Source organism: Pseudonaja textilis, chromosome 8, assembly GCF_049901715.1.
Source record: "Pseudonaja textilis isolate UNSWEBS1 chromosome 8, rPseTex1.2, whole genome shotgun sequence".
NCBI lineage: Eukaryota > Metazoa > Chordata > Lepidosauria > Squamata > Elapidae > Pseudonaja > Pseudonaja textilis.
The window spans coordinates 6,295,285-6,321,007 of NC_141997.1; the positions used below are offsets into that span (position 1 = coordinate 6,295,285).

General features: G+C 38.6%; 1 protein-coding gene across 1 annotated transcript in view; it reads left to right on the forward strand.

Annotated features, from left to right (window-relative positions):
- ACOT9 (acyl-CoA thioesterase 9) overlaps positions 1 to 25,723 on the forward strand; it is a 35,578-nt gene that overhangs the window by 1,661 nt on the left and 8,194 nt on the right. The window contains exons 2-13 of the mRNA XM_026714197.2: positions 1,200 to 1,291; positions 1,800 to 1,826; positions 4,441 to 4,486; positions 4,852 to 5,022; positions 5,118 to 5,155; positions 6,321 to 6,404; positions 9,238 to 9,341; positions 12,915 to 12,991; positions 14,543 to 14,610; positions 14,855 to 14,966; positions 15,846 to 15,936; positions 23,308 to 23,393. Of these exons, the coding sequence (XP_026569982.1) occupies positions 1,200 to 1,291; positions 1,800 to 1,826; positions 4,441 to 4,486; positions 4,852 to 5,022; positions 5,118 to 5,155; positions 6,321 to 6,404; positions 9,238 to 9,341; positions 12,915 to 12,991; positions 14,543 to 14,610; positions 14,855 to 14,966; positions 15,846 to 15,936; positions 23,308 to 23,393 (996 nt within the window). The remainder of the gene's footprint in view (positions 1 to 1,199; positions 1,292 to 1,799; positions 1,827 to 4,440; positions 4,487 to 4,851; positions 5,023 to 5,117; positions 5,156 to 6,320; positions 6,405 to 9,237; positions 9,342 to 12,914; positions 12,992 to 14,542; positions 14,611 to 14,854; positions 14,967 to 15,845; positions 15,937 to 23,307; positions 23,394 to 25,723) is intronic.

The following is a 25,723-nucleotide window of genomic DNA, read 5'->3' on the forward strand; positions in this document are numbered from 1 at the left end:
TTTCTTTGTTGCAATTTAGCAAGTTTCAACTTTCAACTAAAGACTCTGTAAAAAATATCTCATACTGTAATCTTTAAAAGTAACCTTAGGAAGAGGAGAGAGGAATAGAAGGCAGAAGTGGGTTTATTTAAAGACTGACATGGGATTAGAGTAAATAAACCAGCTCTAGTTTTCCTTGTTATAGAATCCTGATTTTTACTTATTTTTCTCAAGCTACAGGGCTGATAGAAAAGATGGATGACAACAACATCAGAGTGAAAGAGAAGCTAATGGAGGATTATAGAAGCACTCTGACTAATGAGGATAAAAGCGTTTGGCATAAAGCCAGGCCCAAAATGGAGGAAATAAGTTGGACAAATTTGGAATGGCAATATTTTTGGCCAACTCAAGGAAGATAGGCTAAGATTTAATCCAATAATGGGAAATAGCTACAAAATGGCTAAGTGGAAATAAATAGTCAAAGCTTATACCCTATTCAGCTATCTCAATTGCTCTGGGCTAACAATCTCAAATACTGAAATGAAATTTAATGTGAGACGAAATCTCAGAACAGGCTTATTTATAATTCTGAAAAGAGTAGTGGACAAATTCCTAGGAGTACTCTGGAAACTTTCTCTTAATGCAAAGATTCTTATGAATTCCAAGCATGTGTCATATGAAGCTAGGGATTTATAGTCCTGTGCAGTATGTTGTCTCGTCTCATTTCTTTCTCCATGTGCAAATGAAAAAAGTGGATTTTTATATGTTTGATAATTATTTTTGTCTGGATAGCTTTTGAAATATTCCCCCCCTCAATCATTGGAAAGCAAATTCTTTGCACATATGATTATATGCAGATGTAGATTAAATAGGTTATGGGATTTGTATAAGTGTGATGATGATCGCTCTTTTGAAACTGTTATGCCATTGTATACGATGCTTGTTTTCTATTGACCTTTATTATTTTTATAAATAACTCAAAGTAGCAAGCAGACACAATTCATATCTGTTTTATGGCAACTTATTTTGCACATTGCCAGTTTAAGGTATTCCAAAGGTGACTCTGGATAAGACTATTGGGGCTGTAATCCCAACATTTCTGGAGGACATTAAAATAGAGGAAGATAGTTCCATTCATTGTATTGACCTTAAATCTAGGATTAAGGAATCTAATGCTATGCTGGCATTATTAACAATTCTGTATTTTCCTTTTGATACAGATGGTTTTCATTAAGCAAGGCCCATCCTATTCTGTTTAGGATGCTGATGTCATCTAGCAATGGCTCCCAGGTTATTCAGGACGTGGAAGAAGGTAATGTAACTAATAGTAAATTCAGAAAGCTATAATTGTCTGTGTTGCTGTTTCTTTTCCTCAGGTATCAAGCCATGTAGTAATTTGGGTTTAGTGATTATCTATTTCTTAGAAGCTATAGAATTAACTAGAAAAGTACAATAATAAGGGTACTTTTTTAGTTTTTAGTGACAAAGCTTTTTATATCAAATATGTTTTGGCCAGATCTTATTAGGTAATAAAAACTTTTCTTTCTAACAGAGATTTAGATGAAACAAACAAATAAACATGGGAATATGAAACTGAAGAAAAAAATAAACTCTTATAGTTTGATCTTCTGCCATACTGTATTTGCCTGGAAAATTAAATAATTTTAACTTTGAGACAGAAGTAAGTTATCAGTATTGCAGAATATATTAATAAGTACTTGAGCATACATCTTGTGTGACTGACTTGAAAAGTAATAGTTGGTTTTCCTTTTCCCTTTAAAAAAATTATCTGATAGTCTAATTGTTTTTTTCTTTCATAGGACATTTCCCCATTCATGTGAATAATGGTATGTTGTGGTATTCTGTATGCTTTTTAATTAGGATTGTTTGTCTGCTTTGTTATGCTGCTTCTTTCTTTATTGGAGGTTTAATGAAAATGTAAGTTCATATTTTCTGGCAATTTTGAATCATTCCTCTTTATGGTACTAAATGAGTTTATACTAATTAACCTATAACTAGTTAATCACCTGCAATTTTATATCCTATTGGCTTCTTGATCTATGCTTGCAATTTATTTATTTATTGCATTTATATCTCTACCTCTGAGCACTCCAAAAGCTATGTCCTCCCTACTTTTTTCCCTATGGGGGATAAAAATGTGGCTGTCCCAAAATATCATATTTAGATCGGAACTTGAACTCTAAATATTAGTACCTTGGTTTGTCATCCATCAGAAGTTCTTATGCATTTATCTGCTTTCTGTCAGTGGAATACACTCCCTTCTTTGCTGACCAATCAAAGCAATTGGCAGATCCTCTCTGGCAGATATGAAACGTTTGGAAATAAATGTGAAGTCCAATAGTACAGTATATTATTTCATCCATCCATCTTATTTGTATCTTCTTTAGAGGATTTATTCTTGGTCTTATTTTCTTTTTTTTCTTTTCCTCGGGACATCTTGTATTTCACTTATGTTTTGGGCTAAAGCAAAGCATCCAAGAGTGCTTCCCAAAAAGGCTCTTACTTGCCCTTCATCATCAGTGTTAATGGGGAGATCAGATAATTTCATTTTCCATTTGAAATTTTCTTGTATTTCACAGTAAAGTTGTAAGAAAAAATATTAAGGCTGTGCAATGCTTCATATTGAAAGGAAAGTAGGTGCTTCTGGTACATATACATGTAGCATTTATCAGAAATACCTTAAACACAATGCTTTTCTTCTTCCGTAGTCCTTGGAAAGATGCAGCTGCTTTAAGCATTTGCCCACATATTTACAATCCGTACTACTGCTCACGGCGGGAGGGGATCTGGTTGCTGTCCCCACTAATAGAGAAAATTAATAGAGAAAATGTGTGTGTGTATTTACTTGGATAAGATTGGTGAAACCTATTTTTAGCATTCTGTAGTGAACAGATTGGCTGGGATGTAGGATACAGTCCTTTTCAGAAACAGACTGTAGATTTCAGAATAACATACAAGTTGTTTAGTTTTAACTTATTTTACATACTTTTTACATTTGCTATATTTTTATGACTTATTTTATACCTATTATATTTATTCAGTGCTGAATGCTATATGTTTATACTTTGAAGGTGCTTCTGACTCAAATAAAGTTAATGTTAAGGAGTGAACTGAGGCTTGAAGACAGTAGGGTAAAGAAAAAGAAAATCTGTCAGAATCTTTGGGTTTAACCAGTTATCTTCTAGGTGTGATGTTTGTGTGTGCATGTATGTGCATGTGAACACACAGACACACAGTGAAGGTAGAATGAAATAGGACTCAAGGTACAAAGAAACAACTTGGATCAATCTACAGGTAGTCCTTGTTTATGGCCACAATTGAGCCCAAAATTTCTGTTGCTAAGCAGGACATTTGTTATTGTTTTGCCGTATTTTATTACCTTTCTTGCTACCCTTGTTAAGTGAATCACTGCAGTTAAGTTAATGATTGTTAAGTGAATCTGGCTTCTCCATTGACTTTGCTTGTCAGAAGGTTGCAAAAGAAATCCCAGGATGCCAGGACACTGCAACCGTCATAAATATGAGTCAGCTGCCCAGCATCCAAATTTCGATGTCATGATTATGGGGATGCTGCAACAGCCATAAATGTGAAAAATAGTAATAAGTCACTTTTTTCAATGCTGTTGTAACTTCATGCTGTCATTAACTGAACTGAATTAAGTCAAGGACTGTAATATAAATTTTTAAAAAAGATATCAACTCTCATCTAACTCCACATTTCCATAGATGCTATTCCCTTCTGATTCTTCCATATTTCCTTAGAATCTAAGTTTTCAATTTTAATGTTCCTTTCCTGTTAGAGTGTAACATTTTGATAAAACATAAATGCTGATGGTTATGATTGAGATGTATCAGAAAATGCATTTGATTCATTTACAGAATCTAGGTATGCATTTTTAGATGTGTATTGGTATCCTATTAGCTATGTAAAGGTAAACCTGCTCCTTGTTTAAAGTTTCCTTGCAGTTTCAGGATAAATGAGTATAGATGTGTATATACAGTGACGTGATTTGAATATTTATTTTGGAATGTCAAACCTTTCTTGCTGGGCAACAATCAAGAATAGGCCACAATATCCAAATATTCTTGCATGATCCTTCATGGTTTTAGTGATAATGTTTTGTTCTTTTTTAACCCCTATATACCATTCAGGTTTATGAAGGAGTAGGTAGCCTGAAATTTAAATTCAAAAGAAACAAATAAGTTTTCTTGATAACTGGATTTTTTTGAAAATTAAATGTTACAGAAATGATAAAGCATCCATTCATTATTAAATATACCATTCATTGGAATCTCAGTGAACCTGGCCAGCTTTTGATTTTTAGCCATTCTTTGCATGACTTCTGCTTATATGTCTGCTTTTCAAAAGTGCAGTACTGTAATGGACCTTGGTCAGATTTATCCCATTAAATATTTCTGACTGGGTTTTATTTTGTTTCAGTGCGAAGTAAATTGAGAGAGCTAGTGGGAGCATCCACCAATTGGAGGTATGATATTGTATGTGTATATCTATCTATCTATCTATCTATCTATCTATCTATCTATCTATCTATCTATCTATCTATCTATCTCATGGTATAATTGCATTTTTTAGAGGTGAAAGAATGTATTACAATATATTATTGCAGATTAATAATATCCTGTAGCTGCTTAATAGAGTAAACCTATGATTTAACTGACTAATGGGGGAAAGAGTGTGTAAGACTCAAATGCCGATTAAGTGCAAATGAGATTTTATACATGCCTAAACCAACAAACGGATTTTGTCCATTGTATCTGAAATCTGATAAACTGAAGTTTGATTGTTTTTACCCACATGGCATAATCTGATTTTGTTTTACCCTTCCTCCAGAGACCATGTGCAAGCAATGAATGAAAGAAAAGCCTTACATACACTTCTTGCTAAAACCCAGGGTGACCTTCCTCCTAGGAAAATGAAAGACAGCTATATAGAAGTTATCTTGCCTTTAGGAAGTGAGCCCGAAATAAGGGAAAAATATCTCAATATGCAAAACACTGTCAGGTAAAAATAGACTACTTTCATTTTTCAATAAAATAAAACATTTGGTTGTTGGTGCTCTAAAATGCATACAGATTAATTACTGTGTAATATTTTAGATTTGGTCGTCTACTTGAAGACCTTGACAGCTTAGGAGGTATGTGGTGCTTACATCATTTCATTTCTTTCTAGTGATCTGATAGGTTGGAAAAATTTGAACACATTTGGATTAATATAATATCTATGTCATTGTTAATTAAATATACTGCAGAGGAATATCTTTGAAACTGGCTGTTCTCTTTTGGAACCACTTGAACTGATATTACAGTTAGCATTGTTCTTAATGACTGTGGTTCCTTGGGTAAGATGAAAATTGGTAATGAAGTGTCTCAGTGGGATCAGCGAAGGAAGGTCGAAAAATTGGTTGAACCTTTAAATTTTTTTCTCCCCATCTATTCTGAAAGCAGTTATGCTTAATGAATTACATTGAGTTAATTATTTAGAACTTTAAAAGTGCAGATAATATTATTGTGACTTCCTGCTTAATGTATTTTTTTGTAGCAGTGAAAAATGCTTCATAAGTGAATAAGTGAGCATGTAATTTTTTGCTTTATTAATTCATTACTTATATACCACTTTTTTATTTGTATAAACTCTATAAAAACATATAAACTGAAAACAGAATATTAAGTTCTGTGTAATCCAAATTAAAAAACAGTGTAATCAATTATCCGTTAAAAGTTTGGCGGCAGTTTTTGTTATTTTCCTGCTATGTTATTTTATAAGTAGTTATTTCTAAGTAGTTGTTTACTAATAGAAGAGAATATATTAGAGAATATGTCAAGACCTTGGTACTTTCTGAACTTGATTGTTCATTTGTAGAAGTTTCATTACCCAACTAGGTAACATCTTCAATGCTAGAATGGAGTGGGGTTTGGTCCTTGTTTGTATATAGTAGCTTGACCTAGTGTACCCTAATACCCTAATTGAGAAACTACCATTTCAGACAAGGAAGAAGTAAAGAACAGCCTAACCAAGGAAGTACAAAGGAGAAAACAACAGCCCCAACAACACTGACAGGGCAAGCCACTGCACAATATTACATACTGTAATAAATAAAATAAATTATCCTTACTAGTCTTAATTTTTCAGACTGAGCTCTGTTTAATCATATTATAAGGCAGGTATTCTATAAACTTAGTACATTTAAAAATGTCTTTGGATGATACAAAGATCATACTGAAAACTTTCCAACAATCCTTAGGAGAAATATATAAGTTCTAAGCAGAATTAATAGACCATTTCTATTTATTTGTTTACAGTTCTTATTTGTTATACTCACACAAAAAATGAAGCTACTCCAAGATCTCCTTTATCAATTGTTACAGCACTTGTGGATAAAATTGGTAGGTGTTTAATTATTAATGGATTTATATCTGTCTGGGAAGTTCACACTGTTATTCAGTGAAAAACAGCTGAGATTTAAACTCTAATGTTGCAAAAGAGAAAACAAAGCTATCCTGACACTTTTAGATGACATTTTTAAGGAATGATTTCATGTTCTTTTTTTTTCCCCAAAAAAGTTTTTACTTTTTTAATTTTTACACATCTTTTTACATGGGCAATGTGGTTCCAGATTATAACACTTGTACATAATCATACTTTCATTTCCACCGATCTTATATAATATCATCTCATATCATTATCCATTTCACTCATCTTTAAATAAGTTTCAATTCATTAATTCAATATCATTTCATCCACATATAGATTCCCAGTTCTTTATCCCCTATTATTTTTGTTTTCAACTTAGCGCCTATTTTATTTAACATTACACATCATTATTATCCTTAATTTTTCCTAGGCCAATATAAACCTAAAAAGAATAAAAATAAGACAAAACCAATATATTTAAGATCCACATGATATATTCCGTCAGTCTATCTAATTTAATAATTCATTCCCCCACTTTAAACATATTAACATTAAATAATCAACTGTATATTTTAAAACATATATTTTAAGGTATCCCCCCCTGAAATCGCTAAAATGATTTCTTAATATATCTCATTTCATCTTCACTTTTATTTTAATCATTAATAATAACATTTTCCAACTTTCTACTTGGCCAAAATTTATAATCATTAATAATGGTATTTTTTCTTCCTTAACACTTATCCAAAATTTATCTATATATTTTAATACATTTCCATTCCCCTGTTTTAATCCTCCAATGTAAGGGTTCGTAACAGTATAATTCATATACAGTTACATATATATAGTTATATAATCCTAGAATAATTTCCAACAAGTTTTAAACTAGATACCAATATACATTCCCATGTGGTATCCCCCTTATACAATCCCTAACCCTTATCTCTAAATCTCGTAACTTTATCATTCCTTTTAATTTTGGCTAGGTTTCCCTTTTCTAAATTTCTCCAGTCTTTCTTTGTTTTTCCTTCTAGTTTTATTTTTATTTCCCTCTGCCTGTCAGCCATGTCCCCCCCCCCCCCACTTTTCAGTTCTCTTTTGGGGGGGTTTCTTCTTACATATTCCCTTCTTCTTCTTAGTTTTGGGTGTCTTATCTTTTATTTGTTGTCTCTGTTGTTGATATCTCTGTTTTAAGTCCTTTTTGTCCTTTGACAATGGTCCTTGTTCTTCATACTCATCAAGGCTGTTATTTTCGTCTTTTAATTCATCTTCTCTGAGCGTCCTTTGTTCTTCTGCGAGCTGTGATGCCATTACTTTACTCAGCATTATCTCCACCAGCTCATTCTTTCTTTAAACATCTTTCTCACAGTTTGGAGCTCTGACTTAAATTCTTTGCTTATTTCTTCCATTTCTTTGGTCTATTAAGTTAATTATTTATAATTATCTATTATATTATATTATAATTATAATTATTAAGTTAATTATTTTATTAAAGGTTAAGTTTTTCTATTATAGTCCTTGTCAAATGTCTCCGTTTATCTCACTTTCCCTTTCTTCTGTTTTCTTGTCACAGTGAACCTCCAATAGTCCCAAAGTATTGCATTCTTTTATATTTTACTGTAATCCTCCTCTTTTTTTATAAAGCTTCCGGGGATCTTGTTATATTAATAATCTTTTATTCCATTTCTTCTCTCTTTCAAAATATTTATACGACCAGTAATTTTCCATAAAAACATAAGAGAGGAAAATCTTTAACCCTTAGGTGGTGCTCTATATCACTTTTTTCTTAGTATTCTTTTATTTTTAATTCACTCTTCCATAGTATTAATATTAAATTTTATCAATTCCAAATAAGTCCAGCATTTTATCTAATGCCTGATTAATGTCCAATTCTGTATGTTATTCCAAATTTAGTCTCTAATTACATACAATTCTTTTATTTCCAGTTTTTTCTTTACCTTATATTTTCCTCTTATTTCTCGTTTGCCACTACCTCTCTTCCAAACGAGGGCTCTTTCTTTCCGCTTTTCGGGGTTATCAAAAAGAATGTTCAAAGTCTTTTATCCAGTTACACGCCGCTCACCACTTTCACTCTCCAGCACAAACTTGTGTCCTGGAAGCTTCTCGTCTTCAGGGAAGCCATTAAAGACTGCCGCTTCTCCCTGTCTTCTAGGGGAGTTTACCAAGCCAGGGAGGGGAGATGCGTCTCCCCTCGACCCAACTGGTGGTTTCCCCCTCGTCCCCCATCCCTACGAGGTGGGTGTGATGAATCCGGTCCTTTAAGGACCTATCCAACAGGCAAGCACGGATCAAAGCCGTGCACAGTCGTGGTCTCTGGTCTGTTGTCAATAAGTATGCCACCGGAAGTCAGGAATGATTTCATGTTCTGATGAATATATATTTGTTGCCAACATGTCATTTTTGAATGTATCCCATCCATTTTACTCAAACGTCCAACTGAATAAATATATCACTCCGTCGGCTAGACATTATATCACATATGCTAGATATTGTATTATACAAACAGAAAAGATATGTTACTTTTTTCTGGAAAATTAAATAATGGTGTTTAACATTTTAAAAAGGCCAAATTCTTGCAAGATTACCAAGAGGGTCAATGTTCTTGCTTGAGTTGCAGGAGTGCAGTGGAAAATAATTGATACTACAACGTTGCATGAAGCTGCCTGCTGCTTGAAAAAGTTGCTGACCCGAAATTGATCTCTTAAATTAGTACTGTCCTCCCTTAGATAAATATTGATTATCAGTCCTTAGAATCTGTGCTCTGACCCCCTTCTATCCTTTTAGGTTTATGGAAGCAGCATATTCATCCGGATTGTGATATCAAGTTCACCGGGAATGTTTCCTGGGTTGGAAAAACTTCAATGGAAGTGAAGATACACATGCTTCAGGTTAATGATAGTGAGCTTCATTTGCTCTAAGAGTCTGAATTTAGATTCTTACATTTGGCAAGCTATTCTGCATCCTTTAATAAAATCCTGTGGCAGGTTAGCCAAATAGTAAAACAGTATTCAAAAGGAATAAGTACAAACTGGAATGTAATATCCTTGTTTATTAAAGTGTATTGTGATCTGTTTGAAGAGAATGTAATTTTTGACTGGCACAATTAAATTGACAAGGAGAATCTTACTTATAAACCCTTTTTAATAAATATTGCAATATGTATTCTACTTAAATTTCCTTGCCTTTTTTCTTTTTGGTATCCACAGAAAAAATTAGTTCAGTTCTGAAAGTGTTGTTGTTAGTTGCAAAGTCATGTCCAACCCATCGCGACCCCATGGACAACATTCCTCCAGGCCTTCCTGTCCTTTACCATCCCCCAGAGTCCATTTAAGCTCACGCCTACTGCTTCAGTGACTCCATCCAGCCACCTCATTTTCTGTGGTCCCCTTCTTTTGCCCTCAGTCTTTCCCAGCATTAGGTTCTTCTCCAGTGAGTCCTTCCTTCTCATTAGGTGCCCAAAGTATCTGAGTTTCATCTTCAGTACAGGCCTTCTAAAGAGCAGTCAGGGTTGATTTCCCCTAGGTCTGACTGGTTTGATCACCTTGCAGTCCAAGGGACTCACAGGAGTCTTCTACAGCACCATAGTTCAAAGGCCTCAATTCTTTGACGCTCAGCCTCTCTTATGGTCCAATGTTCACAGCCATACATTGCAACTGGGAAAACCATAGCCTTGACTATGTGCACTTTTGTTGGCAGGGTGATGTCTTTGCTTTTTAGTATGTTGTCTAGACTTGCCATAGCTTTCCTCCCAAGGAGCAAGTGTCTTTTAATTTCTTGGCTATAGTCCCCATCCGCAGTGATCTTGGAGCCCAGGAAAATAAAATCTGTCGCTACCTCCATTTCTTCCCCATCTATTTGCCAGGAATTGAGAGGGTCGGATGCCATGATCTTAGTTTTCTTAATGTTGAGTTTCAAGCCAACTTTTGCACTGTCCTTCACCTGCATCAAGAGGCTCTTTAGTTTCTCTTCACTTTCTGCCATTAGAATGGTATCATCCGCATATCTGAGGTTGTTGATATTTCTCCCGGCAATCTTAATTCCAACTTTCTAGCTTTGCCTTTCTCATGGCGTGCTCTGCATATAAGTTAAATAGGCAGGGCAACAGTATACAGCCTTGCCGAACTCCTTTCCCAATTTGAACCAATCCAGTTCTCACTGTTGCTTCTTGACCGGCATATAGGTTTCTTAAGAGACAATTAACTCCCATCTCTTTAAGAACTTGCCACAATTTGTTGTGATCCACATAATCAAAGGCTTTAGCATAGTCAGTGAAGCAGAAGTATATATTTTTCTGGAACTCCCGAGCTTTCTCCATGATCCAGCATATATTGGCAATTTGATCTCTAGTTCCTCTGCCCCTTCAAAATCCCGCCCTACTTCTGGTAATTCTAGATCCACATACTGCTGGAGCCTAGCTTGTAGGATTTTGAGCATAACTTTGCTGGCATGTGAAATGAGTGCAATGGTGCAGTAGTTTGAACATTCTTAGGCATTGCCTTTCTTTGGAATTGGAATGTAAACTAAACTTTTCCAATCCTGTGGCCACTGTTGAGTTTTCCAAATTTGCTGGCATCTTTTACTGCATCTCTTTTTAAGATTTTGAATAGCTCAGCTGGAATACTGTCACCTCCACTAGCTTTGTTGTTGCTCAGATTTTCTAAGGCCCATTTTACTTCAGATTCTACGATGACTGGCTCGAGGTCAGTGACCACCCCATCATGGTTATCAGGGATGTTAAGCTCATTCTTGTATAGTTCTGTGTAATTTTGCAACCTTTTCTTAATATCTTCTGCCTCTGTTAGGTCCCTGCCATTTTGGTCTTTTATCATGCCCATCTTTCCATGAAATGTTCCCTTCACATCTCCAATTTTCTTGAAGAGATCTCTGGTCCTTCCTATTCTATTGTTTTCTTCTATTTCTTTGCACTGTTAATTTAAGAAGGCATTCTTATCCTTTCTAGCTATTCTCTGGAATTCTGTATTCAATTGGGTGTATCTTTCTCTTTCTCCCTTCCCTTTCACTTCCCTTCTTTTCTTAGCTATTTGCAAAGCTTCCTCAACCAGCCATTTTGTTTCTTGCATTTCTTTTTCTGTGGGATGGTTTTAGTTGCTACTTCTTGTACAATGTTGCAAACCACTGTCTGTAGTTCTTCAGGCACTCTGTCTATCAGATCTAATTCCTTAAATCTATTTGTCACCTCTATTGTATATTCATCAGGGATATGATTTAGTTCATACTTGAGTGGCCTAGTGCTTTTTCCTACTTTCTCAATTTAAGTCTAAATTTTGCAAAGAGAAGCTCATGATCTGAGCCATAGTCAGCTCCTGGTCTTGTTTTTACTGACTGTATAGAGTTTCTACATCTTTGTCTGCAGAGCACATAGTCAATCTGATTTCTGTGTTGACTGTCTGGTGATGTCCATGTGTAGCGTCATCTCTTGGGTTGTTGGAAAAGAGTGTTTGCTGTGGCCATTGTATTTTCTTGACAAAATTCTATCAGCCTGTGCCCTGTTTCATTTTGTACTATCAAGGCCAAATCTGCCTGTTATTCCAGTTATCTTTTGGCTTCCTACTTTGGCATTCCAATCCTCCATGATGATAAAGACATCATTTTTTTTGGTGTTAATTCTAGAAGGTGTTGTTAGGGCTTCATAGAACCAGTCAATTTCATCCTCTTCAGCATCAGTGGTTGGGGCATAGACTTGGATTACTGTGATGTTGAATGGTTTGCCTTGGATTCGAACTGAGATCATTCTGTTATTTCAGGGATTGTATCCCAGCATTGCTTTTCCTACTCTTTTATTGACTGTGAAGGCTACTCCATTTCTTCTGAGGGATTCTTGCCCACAGTAGTATACCTAGTGGTCATCTGAATTACATTCATTCATTCCTGTCCTTTTTTAGTTCACTGATTCCTAAGATGTCAATGTTCAGTCTTGTCATCTCGTTTGAGCACGTCCAGCTTTCTTTGATTCATGGATCTTACATTCCAGGTTCCTATGGAATATAGATCTTTGCAGCATCAAACTTTCCTTTTACCACCAGATCCATTCACAGTTGAGTGTCCTTTCGGCTTTGGCCCAGTTGTTTCATTCTTTCTGGCGCTACTAGTATTAGCCCTCTGCTCTTCTCCAGTAGCATATTGGACACCTTCTGACCTGAGGAGCTCATCTTCCAGCGCCATATCTTTTTGCCTTTTGGTACTGTCCATGGGGTTTTCATGGCAAATATACTGGAGTGGGTTTCTATTTCCTTCTCCAGTGGATCACGTTTTGTCAGAACTCTCTACTATGACCTGTCTGTCTTGGGTGACCTTGTGCGGCATAGCTCATAGCTTCATTGAGCTATGCAAGCCCCTTTGCCATGAAGGAGTTGAAACAGTATATCAAGTTTTAATTGAATGATCACTGGATGCTGATTCTAATCATTTTTTTTTTCATCTCTCATATTCTTTTATTTTAGTTACTTGATGGAGGAATCTATTGCCCTGTGTTAGATGCAACTTTTGTCATGGTGGCCCGTGATCCAGAAAATAAAAGGTAATGTTCCTAGCAGTTTATTTTTAAAAATCAGAGAGGAATACAAATGATGGTCAAATGTGATGAACCTGTTGACCTTCAATTACTGTGGAACTTCAAACCCCACCAGCTTCTGGTTGCATGACTAGTGGGAAGCAGAGGATTCTAGTTCAGCAATATCATAGGTTCTCTACTGTGTTCAGTCAGGTATAGATGTTTCCATTTTTATCTGTAACTTTCCAATTACAGGTAATCCTCATTTAATGATTCCCATTGCACTATTGCTAACTAAAATGGTTGCTAAGCAAGACACCATGTGACCATGAGTTGCAATTTCCTGCTGGCTTCCCCATTGACCTTGCTTGTTGGAAGCCAACTAGGAAGGTTCCAAATGGGGATCACCTAACTGTGAAATGCTGCAACAATTGTAAATGCAACTATTGCCAAGAGCTGGAATTGTGATCATATGACCATGGAGATGCTGCAACTGTTGTGATTGTGAGAACTGATCATAATTTGTTTTTAGCCCCATTGTAATTTGAACAGTTGCTAAGTATGTTGTTTTTAAGCGAGTACTCGTATTGTGGCTAGCTGGAAAGTGCAGTTCTGATTTCTGTGTCACCCTTCCTCCTTCTCAGATCCTATTTTTGCCTTTCATTCAATAAGTCATAATGGCATTGATTCAATTTGCTAGTTTTGAAATTGGCTTAAATCTGTAGCTAAAAACTATGTTTAAAGGTGTAAGATTGTATTTTTGGTGTTAAACATACATGTGTTTGAAAATAGTTCATTGCTTATTTTATTATTTTATTTATTTCAGTCCTAGACTATAAAGGACTCCAGAATATGTTAAGGGTGCTAACCTATTATGTTAATTTTGGTGACTTATTTGTTTACTTATACTGTTTATTTTGCCCTAACTAGAGTTCTCTGAGTAGCATGTGGCCAGTTAAAGTGTATAAAACAAAATATTTCAATTCAAGTCAATTCAAAAAGAAAAAAAGTAGAATAGCAGAACAGAGCTAGATATAAGATAAAAACCAGGAGTATCAATATTAATGTCAACAAAAACTATAAGGCAGCAACAAAATGAATGGTGCAAAATTCCAAATTAGGTCAGACTATATAGCTGTACAGTATTTTAGATTGAAGGGGAAAAGGAGAGTGCACAGGTAATGAATGTAGCTTCCACAGTATTTACAATTCCTTATAGCAGCTGGGCCTTATTGTGGATTTTTTAGCTATTGTAGGCTCCATAGACATACTTAACCCTAGACAGATGTTATGTTTTCATTTCCCTGCATGCTCTGAAGCATGCTTTGCCTTCAGATCTGAAATGCTACATTGTCCTAGTAGACTGCATTGGCTGTCCTCTTTAGATCATTGTCTTTTCAAGTTAAATCATTTGTGTTGTTGAAATAAGAAAAAAAGTTGTTTTAAAACACTAAAGTAAACATGCAGATTTCTGCAAATGAACTTCTGCATAAATTAACTATGCTCGATTGCAGCCAAAACATTTCATTTCCCCCCAGTAATGCATATTGTTTTGATTTTTTTCAAATATATCCTCAGACCAGCATTTGTCAATCCATTAATAGTTAAAACCCCAGAGGAAGAAAAAATCTTCAATGAAGGAGAAAGTAAGTACACTCTTAGCCTGGTTGTTTTTTGGGAAGGGGGCAATGGAGAAATTTTGTTTTGTGGCCATTCCTAAATAATTGGGGGAAACATAGGTTCTTTGGGAGTAAAATAGTTTGATACCTACAGCAGTCTAAAACACACAGATTTCAGAAAAGTATTATTCATCATTTTTGAAAAAGGCATGAAATAAAGCTGTTGGAAGCCAATTGTCATTCATTTTACATGTTTCATTCCATTAATCAGAGAACAAGATCAGGCGACTTGAATCTAGTAGGGCTTCTTTATTGAAGGTTGCTCCTACTGCAGATGAAAGAAATATTATCCACAATATGTTCCTGAATACTCTGGATTCAAGGTAGGGAGTTCATTTATAAACATTTATAAACATTTTATAAACGTTTTCCAAACTCGATGCATTTCATGTATATTAGAATTACAATTTGGAGGACTCCCAGACAGCATGGTGCAGCAGTTATCTGTTAGAATGTGATTAGGCAGTCAGAGTTAAATTTATTTGGTTATAAGTGCACAGTTGGTGGAAGCTGGGACAAGTAATGGGAGCTCACTGTTATGTGGTGCTAGGGATTCGAACCGCCGAACTGCCAACCTTTCTGATAGACAAGCTCAGTGTCTTAGCCACTGAGCCTAGCAGTTCGAAAGCATGTAAAAATGCAAGTAGAAAAATTAGGACCACTTTGGTGGGAAGGTAAGTGTTCCATGTGCCTTCGGTGTTTTGTCATGCCGGCCACATGACCATGGAGATGTTGTCAGACAGCGTTGGCTCTTTGGCTTTGTAAGAGCCGGAAACGACTGGCATGTATATTCGAGGAGAACCTTTACCTTTACCTTTTAAGTGCACAGTATGTAACTTTGATCCAGTCTACTTCACAAGATGGTTGTTATAGAGAAGAATTGGAGAAGGGACAGTTTGAAAGCCGAATATGTTTATAGCATAGTGATGGGAAAGAATAACAAGATGTTCTTGGATTTGCCAACATCTATATCAAATATGGGGTCTCCAGATATTGTACTGCAGTGCCATCAATCCTTATTGTTGACCATCTTGCTTAGGTATCAGAGAAGACAAGGTAAAATATGTGGGTAAACCTAAGGTCCTATTCCCATTATCAGCATGTGGATGCAGTGGTATCCATTTAGTCTTAGATAGATTGAAATTCACAATATTGGGATTGAATGGTGTTCTTGACAAATTTATGTATTCTCCATCTTTTAGGACAGTAAGTTTTCGTAGTCGGGTATTGCTACCCAATTCTGTATGGATGGAAGACACAAAATTAAAGGGTTTGGAAATCTGCCATCCACAGGTATTTACTGAGCTATAGCTTGATATAGACTAATCCTTGTGTTTGACTGTTGCTTCAAATTGGTACATGATATGGTACTTTCTATAATAGCTATTTGGCAATTTGATTTCTTGAAAAATATTCATAACCATAAAGTCATGAAACATCTTCAGAAATTTAATTTCTCTCTGCCCTTAATATTTAAAGAAACTTTGTAGCTATATTACTCAAGAAATGAACATCAAATATATAATGTGAGTATTGCCAGTTTGTGCTTGTAACTCTGACTGGTAGAAATTTGAAGCGTATTTTCCTTAATTCCAATTAAATGCAACAAAGCCAGTTTGTAGTTTTATTAATCTATGGCCCTGAGGTATTCTGTTTGTCAGCCTCAAGATCTCTTCGGGTACCCCAACTATTATCCTTTATTTCTCCCTTAGTATCTCTACTACTAGGCTTACTTCTTTCGGCTGTCATTAGCAACGGGGGGGAAGAGAGCTGGAGGTGTTTTGCATTCTTTTACTGTGGGCAGAAGAAGGGGGGGGATTTCTTCTTTCCAATTTTCCATTTCTTTCCTAGCCTCTATCCTTTTTGCGCAGCTGCGAGGTCTTATCAAAATATGTCAAGGTCAACGGACAGAGGCCTCATCACTACCTGAAGATGCTCACATGATCACATTCGGAACTTTTAATTGGCAGAGACTTCTGGACTTTGGGGGGGTGGGAACAATTCCATTTCTTTGTATGTGTGATCTGCGCGCCAAATTCTCACTTTCGGAATTCCATTTGTAGCTTCCTTTTCATCTTCCAGTAAAAGAAGAACTTTGCTCTGAACCATGGAGTCTGAGTATTTCTTTCTTGGATTTTGAAAGGAGCACATACCGACATTATTCCGAAAGTCCCCATCAGCCCACCGGAGAAAACACCAATTTTTCTTCCGAGGGGTTTTCACATCATGTCATCTCCAGCCAGCGAGGAGGATGAGCAGGGAGCTGTGGGGGCAGCAAATGCTGTTACCAGAGATGCCAGCCACCGATTTGTTAGCTGACCTTACACTGGAAGAAACTCCAACCGAGATGCCCAGATGGTCGTTAGGAGTTGGATGGAAAAATCCGGAAGCCCCCTCCTGGAATCACTGTAAGTCGAAGAGGTGCGAGGGAACGGCTGTGGCAAGGGGAGGAGATGGAATGCAGGCTGGATCAAGCCGGGAAAAGCTTTAAGGATGCTTATGAGAAACCCGGCAGGGCTCCAACATATGAGGGGAAGAGAGCGAGTTCAGCCTGGGAAGTCGGGCTGCCACCACCCCCTGGCCCATCCCACGCCGGCGCAACCACCAGCTCCCGTCTGGGGAGCCCCAGCAGCGGGGTAATGCCTAGAAGACGCCACCTGCCCTCCTTAGATGTGAAGTTTGGAGGAAATCCCAAGGACTTGGGGTTTTTCCTGGTGCAGGTTGGAAGCTATATGGCAGAATATGAAAGGGAGTTCACCTCTGAAGCAGCCAAAGTAAGATGTGTTACCAGAACCCTGGAGGGATGGCAGCTGACTGGGTGGTGACTCTGTATAATGATAACTCCCCCAACTGCGAAGCCTTGATGTTTTATGACTGCCTTGAGGAGGAGGTTTGAAGACCCTCTGGCAGAGAGAAGGGCCAGGATCAGGATGAAAACCATAACTCAAGGGGAAGATCAGTTGCTGACTACACCCAAGAGTTCAGACAGCTGGCATATCGCATTCGAGGCTGGTCCCAGGAAGCTCTAATAGAAGCCTACAAAGATGGCCTAAATGAAGAGGTATACCACATGTGCATCTCCAGAAGGGATCCCCATGACTTGCAGTTGTGGTACCTGTTAGCGGAAGAGGTGGAAATAGATCTAGCCAGAAGTAGACGCAGAGGAGGCTCCGCATGGAGCACCATGCTCCCTCCTCGGCCCGAGAGATCCCTAAGCCCCGGAAGGGAGGGGTGATGACAAGGGCCAAATCCACTGCCTGTTTCCGTTGTGGGAAGGAAGGCCACCCGGTGCGGATTGTCGAGTCAAACCAGATCCAAAAAGGACGGGGCCCTGGAAGGAAGCCCGAATCCTCCCCAACCAGGCCTCGCGAAACCGGGCTAACAATAGGGGAGGTTGTAGAAGTCACTCCCCCAGCGGAAAAGAGCTGGGACCCCCGACTCCTCCCGGCGAGAGTGAGACCGACTCGGAAGATGATGTCTCGGTAAGTCCTAACCGAGGCCCCCTTACCATTCCAATTAAATTAAGGGTGCCCACCTCGGGTACTGAGGGAAATGCTGGCCTTATTGGACTCGGGGTGCACGAGGTGCCTAATTAGCATGAAAGTAGTTAAAGGCATGGGCATTGGACTGAGAAATTTGAAAACGCCCATATCCTTTTACCAATTAGATGGGTCTGAAGCGGGGGTTGCCCTGCACGGTTTATAACGGAGCCCTTAGAGATGACCATGGGAACCCACAGCGAGACCTTGTGCTTTATTGTGGCTCCCGGGATGGAACACTCCCTAATCTTGGGATTGCCTGGCTTCGGGAAATGGAATCCCCAAGTAAACTGGAGAAAGGGGTGGATACGGATTCGTACTGACCAACCTCCAGGAAGGAGGAGCAAACCCCCTTAAACCGGGAGAATCCCCATCCCAAGCCCCAAACCCCTGCTGAGACAGCTTCCACAGGGGCCGAGCGCATAGAAGGGGAGGAGAAAATCCCGAAGAGTACTGGGACCTAAGAGAAGTTTTTAGCGAAGAGGCCTCCGATGAGCTCCCTCCCCATCGGTCAACCGATTGCAGCATTGAATTTCTACGGGGTGACACTACCGAAACCAAAGATGTATTCGATGACCCCAAAGGAGTTAGAGGAATTGAGATCGTTTATCGACAAGAATTTGAAACGAGGGTTCATCCAACCTGTCAGACCTCGAGTGGCGGCCCTGTGATGTTCCGCGAGAAGAAAGATGGCTCCAAGCGCTTGGTGGTGGACTACCGAAATTTGAACGCGGTATCTGTGGAAAATGTGTACCCCTCCCTCTAATGAAGGACATGTTGGCTCACCTGGCCAAGGGGAAGATCTTCACGAAACTGGACTTGAGGGAGGCCTATTACCGAATCCGAATTAAAGAGGGAGACGAGTGGAAAACTGCATTCAACTGCCCAATAGGTTGCTTCCAATTCAATGTTCTCCCGTTTGGCCTACAGGGGCACCAGCTGTCTTCATGCAATTGATCAACCAAGTGCTCCACGAACATTTATACAAGGGGTTTTGGTCTACCTTGACGATATCCTTATCTACTCGGAGACCAGAGACCAGCATGTGAAACTGGTGCGGTCCGTGCTGCACAAATTGCGCGCTGCCAAATTGTACGCCAAATTGTCCAAATGTGAGTTCCATCAAGAAAAGATTGACTACCTGGGATATCGTATCTCACCCGAGGGTCTTGAGATGGACCCGGAGAAGGTACGAGCCGTATTGGAGTGGGCCCCACCAAGAACCCGAAAACAACTTCAAAGTTTCCTTGGATTTGCTAACTTTTACCGGCAATTCATCCCATGTTTTGCTAAAATAGCCATGCCTATCACCAACCTCCTAAAAACAAAGGGAGAAGCGAAGCCAAAGCCTAGCCAGCCGTTGAATTGGTCTATGGAGTGCCAAGCGCTTTTGAGAAGCTAAAAAGACTATTTGCTGCCGAGCCAGTGCTAAAGCATCCGGACATGGATGTCCCCTTCGTGATCAAGCTGATGCAAGTGATGTAGCGGTAGGAGCGGTCTTACTTCAATTAAACGAGAAGGGGACACTACAACCGTGTGCCTACACATCCCGTAAATTAACTGACACTGAACGTAGATGGGCTGTCTGGGAGAAAGAAGCTTTTGCAGTCTGCTGGGCTCTAATGACCTGGAGGCATTTTCTAGAAGGCGCGAGATACCCATTTGAGGTTTGGACTGATCATAAAAACCTGGAGGCCTTAAAAACGCCTCGGAAACTATCTCCTAAGCAAGTTAGGTGGGCCCAGTACTTCAAGCGATTCAATTTCTTTCTGAAGTACATCCCAGGAGGAAAGAATTTTATGGCGGATGCTTTATCTAGGATGCCACAATACAACAGTGTTCGAAAAGAAGTGATAAGTCCGATTGTGCCCACCACACAGCTGGCAGCACCAGTGGTCACCAGGGCGCAAAAGAAGAAACAAGAGGCAGATCTGTCCAATGATTTGATCGAACAATTTAAAGGCGCTTTGAAAACAGATGAATGGTTCCAGGCAAATGCAAATAACTGCACTGTTAGAGATGGGTTAGCCTGGATGGGAGCGAAGCTGTATGTACCTAAAACATTGAGGAGCCAAGTATTACAACAAACTCATGATTCCAAGGCAGCGGGTCACTTTGGTTTCGTGAAGACCTTACACCTGGTGAAACGGCAGTTCTGGTGGCCCTCTTTGAAAAAGGACATTGAAACTTATGTAGCAAGCTGCCCAGTTTGCGCCTCAGCTAAGAGACCTCCGGTAAGCCGCCAGGTCTGTTGCAGAATGTGGCCAGGCCAACTGCCCCTTGGAAGGAAATCTCTATGGACTTTATAGTAGATTTACCTGAGAGTGCTGGGCACACGGTGATCTGGGTGGTGACCGACTTGTTTTCCAAACAGGCACATTTCATACCTTGCACCAAGATTCCCTCGGCGAAGTCGTTAGCCAAACTGTTCATTATACACGTCTACAGACTGCATGGTGTTCCTGAACGTATAATATCAGATCGAGGAGTTCAATTTACCTCGAACTTCTGGAGGAATTTTTGAAGTTGATAGGCTCCACCCAAGGGTTAAGCTCCGCCCACCACCCCCAAACTAATGGGGCCTGCGAGAGGACTAACGGGTACTAGAGCAATATCTCCGATGTTACATAAATTATCAGCAAGACAACTGGGTGGACCTGCTACCTTTTGCCGAAGTAGCGTATAACAACTCCGTTCACAGCAGCACTGGTTTTACCCCGTTCAAAGTGGCCACGGGACAAGATTTTGTACCCATACCTGAACTTCCTCGCGAGAAACCCAATATCCAGTCATTGGATGACTGGATATCTCAACTACAACTCAATTGGCCAGTCGCCGCAAAGCTCTGGACGAAGCGCATCAATCCCATAAGAAGTTTGCAGACAAGAAAAGAGCCCCACAACAGTCGTATCAAGTAGGCGACAAAGTATTCCTCTCAACCAAGTATATGCAAACCACTCAGAGATCAAAGAAGTTAGGCCCTAAGTATGTGGGGCCTTTCCTATTGAGCGGAATTGTGAATCCCGTGACAGTTCAATTGACGCTACCAAAGACTCTTCGTCGCATTCATCCTGTTTTCCATGTCAGCCTGCTAAAACCCGAACACACCTGTACATTGAGACCGACCCAGACTGATCCCCCGTCCCATTGTTGATTGAAGGTGAACAACATTTTGAAGTTAGAGAGATTTTAGACTCTCGAAAAAGGAGGGTCGCCTACAATATCTTGTAGCCTGGAAACATTTCCCCCTCTCATGCTGAGTGGGTGAGCGAAAAAGACGTTAGAGCTCCTGACCTGCTAAAGAAATTTTATACTAAGTATCCTGATAAACCATAAGAATGTATGCAATGCTTAACATATCTTTTTATTCTCTCTTACAGGGACTAATGTCTTTTTTTTCTAGGGGGTCCAATGTCAGCCTCAAGATCTCTTCGGGTACCCCAACTATTATCCTTTATTTCTCCCTTAGTATCTCTACTACTAGGCTTACTTCTTTCGGCTGTCATTAGCAACGGGGGGAAGAGAGCTGGAGGTGTTTTGCATTCTTTTACTGTGGGCAGAAGAAGGGGGATTTCTTCTTTCCAATTTTCCATTTCTTTCCTAGCCTCTATCCTTTTTGCGCAGCTGCGGGTCTTATCAAAATATGTCAAGGTCAACGGACAGAGGCCTCATCACTACCTGAAGATGCTCACATGATCACATTCGGAACTTTTAATTGGCAGAGACTTCTGGACTTTGGGGGGTGGGAACAATTCCATTTCTTTGTATGTGTGATCTGCGCGCCAAATTCTCACTTCGAATTCCATTTGTAGCTTCCTTTTCATCTTCCAGTAAAAGAAGAACTTTGCTCTGAACCATGGAGTCTGAGTATTTCTTTCTTGGATTTTGAAAGGAGCACATACCGACACTGTTTTAGAATATAACAAAAGTTTGCAAGAAAGTAGATTAGCACTTTTTATAAACATAAAGACATACATTATATGCATCACTTCTTGTATACTACAACTTATTTGGAGCAAGCAGCACAGTTAAGCAATAGCTTTTCTGTGTGTGCCTTTAAGTTAGAGTTGATTCCTGGTGACTGTGTGGACTGTGTGGACAAGACTCTGCGGGTTTTCTTGGCAAGGCTTCTTAGAAGTAATTTGCCATTCCCAGGGCTGAGAGTGACTGTCCCAAGGTCACCCAGCTGGCTTCACACCTAAGACAGGACTAGACTTCACAGTCATCCAGTTTTTAACTGGATGTTTTAACCACTATACCAAACTGATTCTTAAGCAATAACTTGTTTATTGGTAAAAAAAAAAAAAGGCACTTGAATTAACTAGTTACTGGAAATTATGCAAAGATAGCTCTATGGATCTTATCAGTGATTCTTCTCCCTTCCAGAACATAATTATGTACTTCATATGCTTCTACATTGGTTTTAGCAGAACTTTCTGGAAATTTGACTAAATAGCTTCTAGCTTCTTATTATATGCTCTGTGTCTGCTGATTTTGGCATTCTGCATAGAGTAATGACAGGTATGTAATTCTTCTAGAACAAAAGTAGCATTTCAGTTGATAGAAGGAATAAATCCTTGTTTATCTCATCTTGTTTTATAACTGACTAGGTTATTGTGGTTCTGTGTTTTCAGAAGGTCCATGATTCTGCACTTTGAATTTTTTATTGGAATATTCTAATAATACAAATTGCTCTTAATTTCAAAGAGCTGTATGTAGGTGTACACTGTCTGGATTTTTCATAGTGTGTCTTGGCATTCTGTGTGTGTGCATATGTTAGTTGTAATAGCTGTGGAGGAAGGTGTCACTTTAAAAAAAAAAACTTAACCTATTTTCACATAGAGAACGGGAATTCTGTCAGTCTCCCCTGGGCTTTGTCTGCATCCTGTGGGCAAGTGCAGTTTTATAAAGTTTATAAATTCCTTTGATACTTAAATTTTAATTATTTAAATAATTGGTAAATTTATTTCTTGCCCAACTCTAACCCCAATGAAATCATTAAGAAATCTATTTATCATTTTAGGAAGTAACTGTACTACAGTAGATGGTCTGATAACCACTGTCTTTAGTAATTTCTGTGTAAATGCTCAAAATTCATTCGTCCTATGAATATTTGTGAATATAGGAACGTAACATTTTCAACAGAATCTTTGGAGGCTTTCTCATGAGAAAAGCATATGAACTTGGATGGGCTACTGCCTACAGTTATGGGTAAGTGTTAGGCTATGTCTCTCTTCCTCTCACTTGAAATATAACATTGCCAGAGTATTAGGGAAGAGCGATGTCAATCTCTCATTAGCATCTCTTCCCAGGCTTTTGGGATAAGGGGTTCTCTTTTCCCCTTTAAGTCACGTCTCATCTGTTCTCATTCTCAAACTGAACTGAATTGACTAGAATGTACATGGTTTAAAATGTTACAAGTAGTCCTTGACTTATGACCACAATTGAGCCCCAAATTTCTGTCACTAAATGAGACATTTGTTAAGTGAGTTTTGCCCCATTTTATGACCTTTCTTGCCACAGTTGTTAAGCAAATTATTGCAGTTAAGTTAGTAACACAATTGTTAAGTGAATCTGGCTTCCCCATTGACTTTGCTTGTTAGGTTGTAAAAGGTGATCACATGACCCAGGACACTACAACCGCCATTGAGTCAATTGCCAAGTGTCTGAATTTTGATCACGTGACCATGGGGATGCTGCAATGGTTGTAAGTGTGAAAAATGGTCATAAATCATTTTTTTCAGTCCTGTTGTAACTCTGAACGATCACTAAACAAACTATTGTAAGTGAAGGACTATCTGTAAAGCATACAATAGAAAATGAGAAAGCAGGCTGGTGGGAAGATGCTGGAAAGATTGGGGAGAGGGCCACTGGGCATATCAGTGGCAGATATGGGAAAATGCTGAAGCCATTGGGATAGGCAAGTTGGTAGGAAGATGCTGAAAAGAGGGATGGCTAGCAAAAATAGCAGCCATGGAAAGATTTTTGGAAGATGTGAGGCTGGTGTGCGTGTGAACTTAAAACCTTTTGCTGCCTAATTCAATAACAGCCCTGCTGTGAATTATTTGTTCTATAGCATTCCTGCGCTGGATGCAGATATATTTGGCCTAATTTTAGAGGTACTAATATACAAAGCATAAGCCTTGGTAATGAGTGAAAATTTAAGATAAATCAATCAATCAATCAATAATCAGAATAGAACTGGAAAAGACCTTGGAGGCCTTTTAAGCCAAGCAGGAGACCATATACCATTTCAGACAAGTGACTGTCGAGTTTCTTCTTAAAAATCTCCAGTAATGTAGCACCCACAACTTTTGATGGCAAGCTGTTCTAACTGGTCCTCACTGTTAGGAAGTTTCTACTTAATTCCAGATTGCTTTTCTCCTTGATTAGTTTCCATCGTTTCTTGTCCTGCCCTCTGGTGCTTTGGAAAATAAGTTGACCCCCTCCTCCTTGTGGCAACCCCTCAAATACTGGAATACTGCTATTATGCCTGCGCCCAGTCCTGCTTTTCTCTAGGCTAGCCAAACCGAAATCCTGCAACCATTCTTCATACGTTTTAATGTCCAGGCCTTTAATCATAATCATCTTAGTTGCTCTTTGCACTTTTTCCAAAGTCTCAGTGTCCTTTTTGTAATGTGGTGATCCAAACTGTATTGCAATATTCTAGATGTGGCCTTACAAAGGCTTTAAAAAGCAGTACTAATACTTCACATGATTTTGATTCTATACCGCTGTTTATACAACCAAGGATTGTATTAGCTTTTCTGGCTGCTGCTGCACACTGGTAGTTCATGATCATCCACTGGGACTTCAAATCCCTCTCATGGCTACTGTATTTGAGCAGAGACAGGAAAATAAATAAATAACACTATATTAAATTAAATTAACTACCATGCCCTTTTCTTTTCATTTTTGCAAAAACCACTTAATTTTAAGTCACTATGTGATTTTACAGTTGTAACTGTATTGCCTGATATAATATTTTCACATATTTTTGGTTGGCCCAGTATAGTTAAGACTAATTTATAAATACTAATTGAATCCTGTGTCAGATGACAGTGAATATGGATATAACTTAAGAGGGCAGGAAATGAGATTTTATTTATCTGTTGACCCTGTGTGGCAGAAATCAGTTTGCTGAGATGACACCATCAATTCTTCCCATCTCATTCTGAGTAGGATACAGATAATCCTTGATTTATGACCACAACTGAGTCTAAAATTTCTATTGCTAAGCAAGACTGTTGTGAGTTTTGCCCCATTTTCTTATCACAATTAAGTGAACCACTGCAGCTGTTAATTTAGTAACACAGTTGTTAAGTGAATCTGGATTCCCCACTGACTTTGCTTGTCAGAAGGTTGTAAAGGATGATCACATGACCCTGGGACATAAATATATGCCAGTTGCCAAGTATCCAAATTTTGATCATATGACCAGGGGGATGCTGCAATGATCATGTGAAAAACAGACATAAATAACTTTTTTCAGTGCTGTTGTAACTTTGAATCGTCACTAAATGAATGGCTGTAAGTCAAAG